Raw genomic sequence first — 14132 nt, forward strand, 5'->3', positions numbered from 1 at the left:
ATCTGTGACTGATAATTTGCCTGTTTCCGGTATGAATGAATAAATATTTTTATTATCATTGGGAACACATGCATGGCTATTTATTGCAATAATTTTATTTGATAGACTGCGTTTAGCAGTATGTTGTACCTGTCTTTGCCCTTTCTTGAGCAGAATTGTGCATTGGAATAGAAAGATAAATAGGATAAAACTGCAGTATTACAGTTTTTCTGAACTGTGAAGACAATAACCCCCATTCTTGGAACAAACCCCTCAATTGCCAAAACTCATTTATCAAATCTAACTCATTTGGAAAAACTTAAAGCAGTGTTCACCTAGTTAGATACAATTTGCAGATCCGAATCACCCTTTTTCCAAAACTTGAAACATATTCTCATTCATCAAAACACATTTTCCACTGTGGTGAACGTTGATGCAAAATAGTAAACATAGGCTGCAGAAAACACAGCCAGCACACAGTAAACGACATGACTCAATAACCCAATGACTCAAAAATTTTCACACTTATATCTAAACATCGAGTGACTAGAACAGAAAATATGTGCAGGATGACAGTGCAAGTGTCACAGGTGAGTTGAATTTCTAGGTATGGATCGTGAATGAGTCACAATGGATTATTCGTTGTCTAGCAGGAGATGATATTGCCTGTGGTGTAGATGAAGTTCTCTGTCCTTACCCAGGCCTGAGACATGATGATGAGGCAGAATGAATATTCTTCTTTGACTTTGGCAGTTCTACATTTCACTGTAATGTGTCTTTCATTTGGATATTTTTACTTTGTCCTTTGTGGTATTTTTTATATATTTTTATACTGCAAACTAGGGATAGGCATCTCTATCACTGAGGCCGATGCGACACACATCTCGATTCATTGCCAATGATCCGATACATGAAAGATACATATGAAACAACTGCTAATGCGATACGATGTCAATCATGTCATTCACCCCTATTGCGATGCAGCGCGATTGGACACAATTTGATTCAGCAAAATGTGATTCTACGCGATACAATGGAATGCAAAAGATATGATGCTAAGCAATTCAAGGTGATACAGATAGAGTTATATCAGTCTAAGCTGAAATATACAATTACTGGTCAAAATTATTGGTCATATTTCTAAATAATAAAGGCATTGGCGCTCTACTGAAATAAAAATCGAATTTTACCGATGCAAATATGTTAGAAAACGATGAATCCCGAGTTCATCCCAAAGTGCAGTTTTTTAAAGGGGAAAGTCGCATCGTGAATTTTTATGCCGGTGCACCGATGAGAATCAGTGGATCTTACCATCCCTGCTGCAAACATTACATATTGCTTTACGTATAGTTGCATATAAACGTTTTTGCTAAACAACATTTTTTACTCTTTTACGTCCTGTGCAGTTGGTTTCCAATTTTGCAGCTAAGCACGCAAAAGACCATACCCACAGCAAACATGTTACACGGACAGTTTTGCTTCTTCTAATGCATATAATGCCTTTACAATGCTCCCTAAGTGAGTATTATTCCATCAATTTTCTCACTGTCAAATTAACAGAAATGAAATGTTAAAATATGTATATTCTTAAGATTTGCAATATTTCTAGTGTGTACTGGCGGAGTGCAATGGATAACAGCAAATAAATCACCCTATTTAACCAATCTGACTGTTTTATGTTAATTATTATCCTCCCTCCGATGCATGTGCAACTTAATCGTTGCTTCATTATTCTAAAACAAGGTGCTTGGTAAACAGTACATAACTCATAAATCGTCTCCCGACGCAGTGTATTCCGTAGTGCGCTGCTCCCTGACATTAATCATCGGTCAGGAATATATCTTCGCAACAGTTTTCAAGCGGCCTTTTCTGCTATCAAACGGCTTTGGTATAATAAATGAAAGAGTATTAGTGAATCACAACAAAAGCAGCTAGAGTTCGCGCACGGGCTTCCGCTCTGTGGGCGCTGCTTGTTGCCATGGTAACCGCAAAACAAGCGCACGGAACTTTCCGACCCCGCATCTTTTCCGGCCAGCTTGCGAACGAGCTAATTAATCTAAAACCCATTATCTAGAAATCCTCTATTTCTTGCCGAGATAAATAAGTAAAATGTCTACCAGCACTGAAAAACTTAGGAAAGCGACGCTTAAAGTAACCCCGTAAGTACTTACCTGTACCCATGCAGTACTCTAAGTACCTCAGTTAATTGACTTTTATGCTAGCCTGCTTTTATTGACAAATTGCCAGATTTCTTTGTTAGCTTTCTTTACTGTTTCTTAACTAGCTGTTAACTTGTAAGCTGGTAGCCTATCATTACCCTGTATTTACTAAAAGGTTAGTTATGACACCTGATAATGTACATTTGAAAATATATGAATATAATGAAAATATAAATGTACTGGATTCACATCCTTCTGTGTGTGTGATATTATGAGGCTCCCTCCTTAACACCCCTTATTATGGCAATGCAACTTTCACTAACTCACCCCTTGCCCCTATTAAATTAACATGACTGTACCTCCTCCAGTTAAAATCTCCCTCTTTCAGGTCGTCGCGTAAGACGGCTGGATCCACGTCGGGGCTTCTTCGCGTTAACACGCGGAGCGCTGCCGCCTCACACAGCCGGAAGAGCTTCAGCCTGGCAGGAGACAGCAGGCTCCTGGAGAAAGGTCCGGCTCCAGTGACAGGACGGGGCGCGCAGGTATCGCAGTGGCATCTCGCTGGTCACGGTGACGAGAATCCATCCAGGAAGCCTAGGACACAAGAGGGATGGGATGCCAGTCCATCACAGGGAACATGCAGAGACACAAACACATGAAATAAGGGCGATTGGAGATGCAAAGTCACGTTAGGCGCGTGTCTTTGGGAAGATAGGGGTGCAGATATAGAACTGGAAAGGAGGTTTATTTGGCATTTGTAAGAGTATGAGTACAGGTACGGTTGAATGCTTCTATGCACATATCCTATCATGGTCCCCTTTGAGACATTCAGACACCAATGGGAGCAGAGCTTGGGGTCCAAGCACAAGACCAGCTATTTATTTGACACCCCTGGAGATTGGAGATTTTTTTGGGGGGAGTGGGGTGGTTAATAACTGTACCTCTTCCAGTCCTTGCCACTGACGCCTATGGCTTACTCACTGGGGGCTTTGGGTGGGGATGCTGTAAAGCGCTTTGGGACAATGTAATGTGATAATGCGCTATACAAAAATAAATTTGTTGTTGTTGTTGTTGTTGTAATAGTTTTGGAAATGCAATATCTGAGCCTTTATGGGGAGACCAAATAAACTTCTAGATTATCGCCTTAACCTATCAGCTACGGCCACAGAGCTTGGAGTGGAATTGCACCCACGACCCTGCAGGTGCATGGCCACTGTCTGACTGACTGATGTCCATCAAACAAAATGAGCTCACCTCACACGACAGGCTCAGCATGATGCTGGCTGCTTCCTCCTCAGGTTTTCGATGAGAGCGGCAATGATGTCACCCCTCGTCCCCTCTGCCACCCTGACCCAGCCACTATGCAGCCCCGACAGACCAAAATCTTTGCTGCTCAAGACGCCTCCGGCGCAAGTGTCTCGGATTTTCTTTCCACCACTTTCCAAACCACCAATACTAGTTTTGCTGGGCCATTTACCAGGTAAGCCATTTAAACCATTTAAACCCCAGTATATCATTCCAGGAGCTTGTTTATTTGCTACTGGTCACGCATTAGATGCTCAACCTTGCTGCACTTATGCCTAGTTGGCTGCGTGACAGCTGTATGCTTGTGATAGAAAAGCATTTGTTAAATAAAAAAGTAAATGTAGTTCATTTTGCATGCTTTTATCAAACCTCATCCTCTATTTCAGGTCTGTTTTAGAAAGCAGTGCCATGTCTAGATCAAGCCAGTCCACGATGGAATCACTGAATGACGAAATTGAGGACTCGTCTGCTAAATGTAGCATCTCAGTCAGCCTATCAGGTTAATGCATGCACTTTTACTATTAATGATAACACCATCAATCAACACAAGATTCTGTTTGTATGGGGTTCTGAGCAGACTGCAGGGAACCAGAGCTAGTCCAGGTTTCCTCTTATAGAACTCAGGGTAAGTGAATGAAAACACAGATCAAGAATGAAATCATCAGCAGTTCATAACTGAGTTCAGATTTCACATCAGCCCCCTGGAAGGAGAATGTGCATGAATTCAGAGATGAGGTTGGTAAAACATTCAGTGACTATCATTAATTCTTCATACATCTACTCAGACCTGCAGGTGAAAAAGGAGGAAGGAAAAGAAGTGATGCGAGAAGATATGTTGGATGATGTAGTGGAAAGGTATCTAACGGAAACGGGGACCTTCTGGTTACTTGACATGCCTGCCGTCTCTGTGTCGGTGGACGCCGCAGAAGCTGAGAGTGTGAAGTAGGTGATCGTGGTCCTTCTGACTCTGCTGATGTTCAGTCGAATGTCAGTCAATTCATAACTGCACTCATCTGTTTACTGCACACTGACATCATTATATACATAGTGATTCATTAATATCTATGTTCCCGAAGAGCTGAATGACAGAAAGAGCAAGTTAAATGCTTCATTATTGTAGATCATTTACCTGACACTATTTCCTAAAGCAACGAGAAGGGTTGCAGTTTTTTATGTGCGTTCTGTGGGATTGAACCCACAACCTTTAACTTATTAGCACAATATGCTACTTCTTCAGCTACAGAACCTCTATGGGACAAGGCAACTTCTTCAAAACCTGTAAAAAGAGATTTATTACTTGCCAGCACATTGATTTTATACCGCATTCTTCTACTGTATTTGCTTCTGTAAATCAGTATATTGTAACGAGTCTCATCTGTCCTTGATATCCATGAATTGTGTCAAATCCCAGTTTGGTAATCACATTTACTAAATTGCGAAATGATTTCTTTCCACTATTTGCAGAGAGAGAAACAGGGCCTACATAGATCTCTGTAAAAATAGAATGGGGAATGACAAATATGTAGAAAGGGGGATGCAGACCTTTAACGGGGCCCTAAAAACGAAGGAGCTTCAGAGTGAGGCCGTCTCATTGGCTGACGCAGGTAAGTACGTTTGTGTTTCTCACCTACGGTAAGAACCTTGTGTGTGGCGTGCCTAATGCTCTTAACTGCGATTGATGCACATTCTGCAGCCGTCATGGCCACCACATGGGACATGTATGACACTTACTCTAGCGATGGCGGAGTCGGAGAGGCTACAGAATCTGCAGATCAGTCTACCAGCCCTGACATTATCTTGAGCCAAAGCCGTGAATCAAGCAAGACTCCAGATAGAACCATGTCTGTTTTAAGCTCTACAAGTATGGGTAAGAAAAAAAAAAATCTCTTTTTTAAGATTTTTGGTGACACGGCCTGATTTCCTAGAAGAAAGTATTGCTTATGGGAGCTTTACTTGGACAAAGAAGCTCTCAAGGCAGAAAGAAAAATGTTTGATTCACAGAGACAACCAATCAGATTGTAGAGGAGGTGGGCCCAACCAATCAGATTGTAGCAGATTAAATTGATAGTCCAGCTGTTGTACCCTAGGAAAGGCACCTGTGTGTAAGCCGCCTTGCTTCTAGAAAATCTGTGACAAAGCGAAGGAGTGCAAGCTGCTAAGGCAGCTTTATGAACCTCTGTACTTCAGCAAGCAGCTTGAGTTCCCAAAAGGAGACGGCGGCCCTCTTCACCCTGAGCGAGGACAAGGCCAGCCCTCAGCTCCTGCTCCAGTCCGAGAAGTTTCAGCAGGACCTGTGCGTGATGGAGAGGGTCGTCCTGCAGAACATCTTCCAGGCCAGGCTGGCGGCCTACCGACGGCTCCCGGTGCTGAAAGGCGAGTAAGGAGCAGCCGGGGGCAGCGGCTCTCACGTTCTGGGTGTGACGTTCTGGGTGTGACGTTCTGGGTGTGATGTTCTGGGTGTGATGTTCTGGGTGTGACGTTCTGGGTGTGACATTCTGGGTGTGATGTTCTGGGTGTGACGGGACACAGGCAATGCGAAAGGACTAACTAGGCTTCCCGTAATTTCACAAGCCACTTCAGACAAATTCACCTGTTGAAGTAAAGAACTACCAAAACATCATGTCTATATATACTGTAAATATCTACATATAACTACCAAAGTGTAAAATACAATGGTCACATCTATATATAAATATCTACATTATAACTGTCAGTTACGTGGCATATAAGTTACATCGATATGTAAATGTCTATATATAATGACCGATTGTGTGGCATATAATAGGCATGTCTGTATATAAATGTACAGGTAACTATCTGGATATCACCTATAACAACAACACATAATAACATACAACATACATATACCACATATACTGTATCTGAGAGGCCAAACTACTGAAAAGCATTGGAAGGAAAAATGGGAAAAGGAATGAAAGTGAAGCTGGTTTGATGGGCATGGCCGCCTTTGTGTCGTGCTCATTAGATCCCGATACTCTTCACAAGCCTTCAGAGACACTGGGAGCAGAGATGGGCGCCGTCCCTCCAGCTCCTGCACTGGAGCTCCTGTGGTCCTTCAGCTGCGAGCTGACAGTGGGCCAGAGCGTCAGCAGCATGGCCTGGAACAAGAAGAACCCGGTACAGCCCCTTGGCTTCCTCCCGCTCCTGTCACTGGGCTTTGGCAGCAAACTGCTCTGCATAGACCAATCAATGAAAAATGTAATTCAAATTTTTCTCCAAACCAGGATCTTTTGGCTGTGGGATATGGGCAGTTTGATTTGAAGAATCAGAAACCAGGACTGATCTGTTGCTGGTCTCTGAAGAACCCCATGGTATGGAACAAGAGCAACTTTCTGTTATTCTTTCTTCACATTGCTACAGCAGAAGCCTTGGTCTTTTCTTAGATAGTACGAGTGCTGATGTCTGTTTATCTGCTGACTTTAGTGGCCAGAGAGGATATTCCCCTGTCAGAGTGGTGTGACGGCTCTGGACTTCTCCGCCAGCCACCCGGGTCAGCTCGCCGCGGGCATGAACGACGGCAGCATCGCCGCATTCAGCGTGCAGAGCCGGGAGAGGACTGCGGTCCTGGAGAGCAGGTGAGGGTCCTGAGCTGTTATTTTATAATTACAAGTGTGTATCAACCAAGGGCGCAGATTTGGGTATGGACAATAGGGACATGTCCCTACCAATATTTTGGGAGTGCCGTGTGAGTTTAGGGGGGCAGGGGGTTCAGGAGTGATTTGGTCCCGACCAATATTGTAACCAAACCTAAGTCCTTGGCATTGACCCCATTCAAATTTTATTTAACACTAAGAAAATAAAGAAATCCATTTATTGCTATTATAGTCATCCAGTTTATTCATTTAGCAGCCCAGTCAATGAAAAATAGCCATTTTTGCTTAGGAGTTCAATCAGATCAAAAACCAGAATATTCTCACAACCACCAGATTGTTTGTTAAGTGACAAAAATGACTGAATCTTTGTATCCAAAACTGTTGTACATATTGCATTCTGCTGGGGCGGAATTATCCAGAAGGCTGTCCTGTTAAAGAACCACTGTCATGTCTCTGTTTGTTCAAGCGAATGCCCACACAAACACAGCGGCCCCGTGTGGCAGGTGAAGTGGACTGACCAGGACAGCGGTCCATGGGGGGAGGACAAAGGAGAGACACTTGTTTCTGTGTCTGCGGACGGCAGGATCAGCAGATGGATCCTCAGGAAAGGCCTTCATTGCATGGGTTAGTGTTACTGAATGTTACATGGCTGTTCCAGAAGTGCTGATCATGAGTACAGCCACCCTGTTTGGGTAGCATTAGCATTAGCATTTTTTGTTGTATCACTTTCTTTACAGATCTACTCAAGCTGAAGAGAATCGGAAGCAAGGCAGTCAGGAAACAGGGAGGGGAGAAGACGCGCAGGAGTGAGGCATACATATCTCGACAGACCGCTGGGCTTTGTTTCGACTTCCATCCCAGGGTGAGAGCTCATAACTCACAGCTGCCCTCAGGGAGACACACTGACCCCTGCAGGCTCGGAGGACCAGATGGTTACTCAAAGGCAAATAGGAAAGTTTCACACTTCTGGTCTTCTGGGTAGTTCTGTGGCTTTTTACAGGATATTGCCAGGTAAGAGGAGAATCTCAGAAGCATATGGACATTTTATATATTTCTACAAATAAATAAAATATATGAACTTCCAAAGGCTGCTTAGTGTGTGTATACATTCCATTTTAGTTATTTATGTGTAGCCTCAAATGAATGCGGTGGGGAATAATGCTGGTGGAGTGAGGCAGCGATGAGGCAGCGATGAGGCAGCGATGAGGCAGCGATGAGGCAGCCTTGGTAGTCTGGCCATGTGACTCAGGCTGTACATGCCAGCCAATTCCTGGAATTAGAAATGGTTATGACTGTTGTGTGATGTCAGCCATCAAAAGCGCACAGACCCAGAGGGTAGGTGCAGACATCACACCCATGCGGCACAGGCACAGGGAATGACAAACCCCAGTAAGGGTGGGAGAGAGCATGCGGCCTCCAGACGCCAGTGAGGGCAACTGCCTGGGGCAAGAGCACAAAGAGAGGCAGGCCGTCTGTGCTCTGCAGCACTGTGACTTATTTAAGAATGCCCCCTTTTTGGGTGATATGTCAGGCCAGGGTTTCCCATAAGGGGGGGAGACTTTCGGGATCCCCCTCCCCTCCAACTTATTTAATGGGGTGGGGCATTGGGTATCATTTTGTCTTAGGCCGTTTGGCATTCATTGTCTACACAAGCACACCTCTGTCTGTGATTAGCCCTAAGAAACACCGGCGTGGCCGCAGTGGAGGACTTTCTGAGCTGAACAGGTCCTGCGAGTGGTTTCTTTATTTACTCGTCTGCGTTTGCTGCTGGTATGATGCCCCTGACAATCCTGTGCCTCTTGTCTTTTCTCTATGTTCCAGGACCCTAATATCTACCTGGTTGGCACAGAAGAGGGTCACATTCACAAGTGCTCCTGTTCTAACAACGAGCAATATCTGGAGACATACACATCACACAAAGTAAGTGAGATACTTCTACACAGGAACACACGCCCACACTCTACAAGTCGTCCTTGATAACAGAACACTGTAATTCCTCAGCGCTGTAGCAAGTTTTCACCAAACTAAATGTCACGTCAACTTTTAGGGGCCTGTATACAAGGTTACCTGGTCCCCCTCCTGCCCTGACGTGTTCCTGAGCTGCTCGTCGGACTGGACCATCCGGCTGTGGAGACAGGACCTGCTCACCCCCGTGCTGGTCTTCACCTCCCTGCACAGAGCTGTGTTTGATGTCTCGTGGTCCCTCAGGTGGGCCACTGTCTTTGTTGCTGTAAATGAGGACCGGCTGGAGATCTGGGACCTCGGTGCCAACATGTAAGTCGACAGCCCCCCTCCCCAAACTCTATCACAATTACTGCCCCACCCAATGCAAATTCTATACATGCTTTCCAACATGGGGCCTGCAACTACCACAGTTCTATATTAAGTCGACCACTCACACACTCAATGACATCTCGTGGCCCCTCAGTTTGGACCCTACCATCGTAAGCTCAACACGCCCGGGGGTCAAGCTCACCTCGCTGCTGTCCGCCACCCAGACGGACTGTGTTCTGCTGGGGGACAGCAACGGCCACGTTGGCGTCTGTCAGCTGAACGATCTGGGTGCTGGAGACTCGCAGGTAAATTGGAAACACACTCATAATGGACGACAAGTAAATAGCAACAGTACATCTCATTGTTTTGCATGCATTTGATTATTCGTTACATTTGATCATTTTGGAACATGTGAAAAATTATGGGAGATTTAGCTAGTCACCCCCTAAGGCATTTTCAGTTTTATATTGATGAAAACAGGTTGTAGTAAGAGGATATTTTTTTTTGTACTAATACACTGATTTTTGATCATTCATCCCATATCCCAAGTTTTGCATCAATGTTTCACCCAAGGATTAGAAAATAGAATACAAGCATTCTGTGTCCCTGAGGTTTAAAATCTGTTTTGAAGGTTTAATTTTAAAGAAATGAAAAGACCTGCGACATCATACTGATACACATTCTTGATGCATCTGCAGTCGTGTCCTATATGCTCGATAAGGGTTCCCTGATAAGGTGATACAGCCCCACCTGTCAATCCACTGTGGCAAGCTCTCACTTGACGTCATCTGATTTTGCAGGTGGGCGCATTGGAGGAGATCATCAGAACAACCCTTCAGTCCAATTGTAATTAAAATGAAATCTTGGGGTTATTTACGTGCTGCGCATTCGAAATAAAAATGATGATGCAATTACCATCTCTATTCTGTCATTGCCAGACCGAGAGTCTCCTCTCAGGAATCACAATAAAATTAGGGTACAACTTGTCTGGAACTCGCCCACAGACAGATGTTGCCATTATCCTTGTCTATTGAATTTTAAAAAGTTCAGGGATTGAAAGCATCTCCATAAAACCACGTAGTGCAACAGCCAAGAAATATGACTGGTGTCATTTTTAAAAATAATTGGTTGAAAAGAGACATATTTACTTATTTATGCCATGAGAATCTTCTTTGGTGGATTTCAATTGAAAAACACCCAGAAGCTTGAGTGTCTGTTTTTTTTTGGTGCTACCATGGCGATCGTGATCAGCATCATACCGAATCACTCAGGCTCAGTGAGTGTCAGTCACTTCATCGTCTGCTTCCATTCTGTGTTAATACATGCTTCAGATTATATCCGTGGAAAGAGGTCAAGTGACAATATACACCCTGCAGACCTTTACTGAGTAAATAACTGGAAGATTGATGGATTGAATTCCATTAATTTGCTTCCCATATCAGCTTTATGTGATTCATTTTTGTAAGTAGTTTATGATCAAGACCTATACACTAAAGTATAAAATATCTGATATAAGATAAACTTCATCTATCCCTGGAGGAATACACTGAATGGGCCGTTGCACAGCAGGATACAGATGCTTAGAGTAATATGAAAACTCTGTGACAGGTTTTAAATAAGACACTCTAAAGAAAGAAATAGATGTGATTTTCATGGAAGCTTAGGGCTGAGTTGTAACTAAATGACTAACAGAAGTCAGTTTTGGAATCTTTAAATGGCAGAGTTAAGATAATTGGAAACATAAAGCAATTTGTCTTGATGGGCTTGGCACAGATGGAGGACAAGAGGTCCTCAGCCAATGGGCAATGTAGGAGAGTGCATGTGCCAGGCGTGTGTGTGTATATATGGGACGGGAGGGGGGGGCACAGAGTACATGCCTGCAGAGACCTCGAACCACCATGAAGGAAGCGCTGGTGTCTCTCCTGCTGCTGGCCACCCTCTGTTCGGCTGTCCCAGTCCAGGGCGAGGTCAGCGTGGTGAAGCTCTGCGGCCGGGAATTCTTCCGCGCCATCATCTACACATGCGGGGCATCCAGGTGGAGGAGACTCCTTCTCCAGGAATCCCAAGGTCAGTCCAGTGCCCGTCATCGGAACGGCGGCTCGGTGTGGGAGCGGACATGCTGGACGTCTCCATCTTTAATCGTTTAAGCAGCACTGTTGTCTGCAGCATCTTACACGCTTATGCTTTTGTTCATTTGATGTCGATGGGTAGCTAATGGAAAATGGCTGGAACAGCCAGTGCAGGTTGAAGCCCATGTGCTGCCCTTAGGATCCTCACTGCCATTGTCATGGGCACCATAAAGGGGGGGGTGGTTCCAAGCGTCACTGGGGCCCTGAACATTTGAAACATAATTGGATTGGTTTAGGCTGAGGGCCCGATATGATAATGATTATGATTATGGGGCCCAAAATCACTTGTGGTACCACCAGTGTCGCTTAATGGGTCGACCGGCACTGGGTCCAACATGTTCCTGTCAAGGACTTGAACCTAAAGCACAAGAAAAGTCCTTTAACTAAACTCAAAATTGGATCTTTTTATAAATCTGCAGCCAGCTCCTCTTCTGAAGGAGAGCAGAGCAGCGCAGATGTTTGAGCAGAGCAGGGGCTTATCCTGGAGATGGTTTGCCTGTATTACGGTGGTTGATGTGTATGGTTACTGTCTCTGATGGATCGCTTTCAGACTGGAAAACAACATCTGGAAGGTCACTGGTAGAAGAATTTCTATCTGATCGAATTACATGACATATTACTGGTGCCAGACATGTTTAATTGTGAAGCTGAACGCAATTAAAGGCAAGATAGAACGATCACAAATAACTCGTGACAGGGAATCACCACAGTCAGGTATTACGCAGAACCATGTAGACAACAACTGAGATGGGGCTGTAACATGATAAGGTGCTGAATCATCTCAAATCAGGTTCCGCTTGCCTTATTTAATCTAAGTTGATCAACTTTTAAACTATGATTAACTGAAACAAAGTTCAAACAGACATAAATAATCAAGGAATGGGTCATATAATGAAAAAATATGTTAATAATGATGATGCCAACTGCAATTCAAAACAATGGAAATATGAAAAAAAAACAAAATAATAATAATACTAAAAACCACAAATCATTCAGTTTCAGTCTTTTTTTAAACAAACATGTATTCGTAACAAATTGGGTCCCATTTAATCAAACTGCAGTAACTATTAGCACAACAAAAATGCGGACATACCTAATTCTGTAACAATGCAAAATTAAATTTGCCAATCTTCTGACAGTGGTTCCGATCCATTGATGTCACTGTTCCGCAGATGTGGGCGGCAATGGGCAGAAGAGGCTCCAGGCCCTTTTCGACGGTTCCAGGAGGGATCCATCCCGCCGGACCTTGGAGAAGGTGATCACAGACATGTGCTGCCAGGTGGGATGTCGGAAGAATGACCTGACGATGTTCTGCTGAGGGAGGGAACGTAGCTGTGTGGCCTACATGACACCGTCTGAATGCGTAGAGAGCTTGATGCCTTTTATAAAGAAGCAGGAATCCAGCAGCAGACTGCAAACCACATGCTGTTCCATCTCTAAGAAACAATAACAATAAACAATAAATTCCACTCAAGATTGAAAGAGACATTGTATGTATATTTTGCTAGCTTCCTTCAATAAATCTTTGCGTATGTTGAAATGTTATGCGAAATATGTGCATCTTGTTCGCATGTCACAGATTTGGCGGCTGTCACTGGAGTTGAGCTTTAATGACATTTTTTGCCGCTAACTTGTCACATAAAACAGGTCATAGCAGATGGGTATTTTATAACTATTGTTTTCTTTAGCTGATTGTTTTGAAGAAAGTTGCAGCTTGTCACAGAACCATTTATAACAATGGATATTTTTCCTGGAGCAATGTTAGATATCGGTTTTAATGTTTTAGCCATCACAGGACACACATACACACAAGTTCACTATTTCTTTTTTTTTTTGGGACAGAAGCAACAGACTGTCTCAAATATCTTATTACATATATAATAACCACAATAAATCACGTAACAAGAGACAGATCTAGAATAACAATGTCTCGCAGTTGCTGGACCCAGGCATGCATAAGCAGACAGGAATATTTGTGTTTGCATTATTTTAATAGCTGTGGTCACCTCAAAAAAAAAAATATATAAATACATTTTACCTTCCTTTTAGAGTTGCAGACAAAAACAAGAATGTCAATATTGCCCTCTTTATTTCAAATGAAACTAACATTGACATTTTAAATGTTACATTAGGGGCATTCGGAAAGCTTGTAAAATAGTAGAGGGATTTATATATTTACTTTACATATACATTAGACAATTGCATATTCAGTATTCAATGGATAAAGTGTACAGGTAGACAATACCAAGTTAAATAATAAGCATATAAAAAGAAATGTATTTACACAGGGTATGGTATACAATTTATACTAATGTATAAGGCAAGTAATATTTGAGGAGATGACGATTCATCTTTCACAGACTCCATATGAAACATTCATAAAGAGCAGCCGATCCACACAAGGGGTGTGAAGCACATGATGGTACATCTGTTAACCAAAAAGGTCGTTAAGGGTCCAAAAACCAACACCTCACATAAAAAGCACAGCAAACAGCAATACTGTGAATCCAGTACGACACGCATAGCTGTGGCACGTCATTAGGACAGGAACTTCATACCAGAAGACAGCACACTGGAGTAAAATTCAGATTTTTCCTTTTTGAATTTTGAATTAAGGGGAGTTTCAAACACCCTCTTATGTTAAAACAAGCATTTCTATTGACTACATAATA

At 43.2% G+C, this 14132-nt stretch overlaps 1 protein-coding gene across 3 annotated transcripts; it reads left to right on the forward strand.

The window, feature by feature from the left end:
* Window positions 1-1971: 1971 nt before the first annotated feature.
* Window positions 1972-11374, forward strand: dnai4 (dynein axonemal intermediate chain 4). 3 transcript variants are annotated; one of them, XM_023794725.2, is made up of 17 exons: window positions 1972-2138; window positions 2527-2680; window positions 3437-3618; window positions 3830-3942; window positions 4229-4385; window positions 4908-5047; window positions 5137-5310; window positions 5631-5816; window positions 6430-6581; window positions 6689-6775; window positions 6888-7039; window positions 7524-7681; window positions 7795-7919; window positions 8879-8977; window positions 9105-9331; window positions 9486-9636; window positions 10132-11374. In XM_023794725.2, the coding sequence occupies exons 1-17, from the start codon at window positions 2089-2091 to the stop codon at window positions 10183-10185; spliced, it is 2361 nt and encodes a 786-aa protein (XP_023650493.2). In that variant the 5' UTR covers window positions 1972-2088; the 3' UTR covers window positions 10186-11374. The 3 variants fall into 3 exon arrangements, with proteins under 3 accessions (XP_023650493.2, XP_023650492.2, XP_023650494.2); XM_023794724.2 differs by having other exon boundaries at window positions 9486-11374; XM_023794726.2 differs by lacking the exons at window positions 1972-2138; window positions 2527-2680 and adding an exon at window positions 3196-3340 and having other exon boundaries at window positions 9486-11374.
* The last annotated feature ends 2758 nt before the right edge of the window (window positions 11375-14132 follow it).

This window comes from Paramormyrops kingsleyae, chromosome 15 (genome assembly GCF_048594095.1).
Source record: "Paramormyrops kingsleyae isolate MSU_618 chromosome 15, PKINGS_0.4, whole genome shotgun sequence".
NCBI classification, from domain to species: Eukaryota; Metazoa; Chordata; class Actinopteri; order Osteoglossiformes; family Mormyridae; genus Paramormyrops; species Paramormyrops kingsleyae.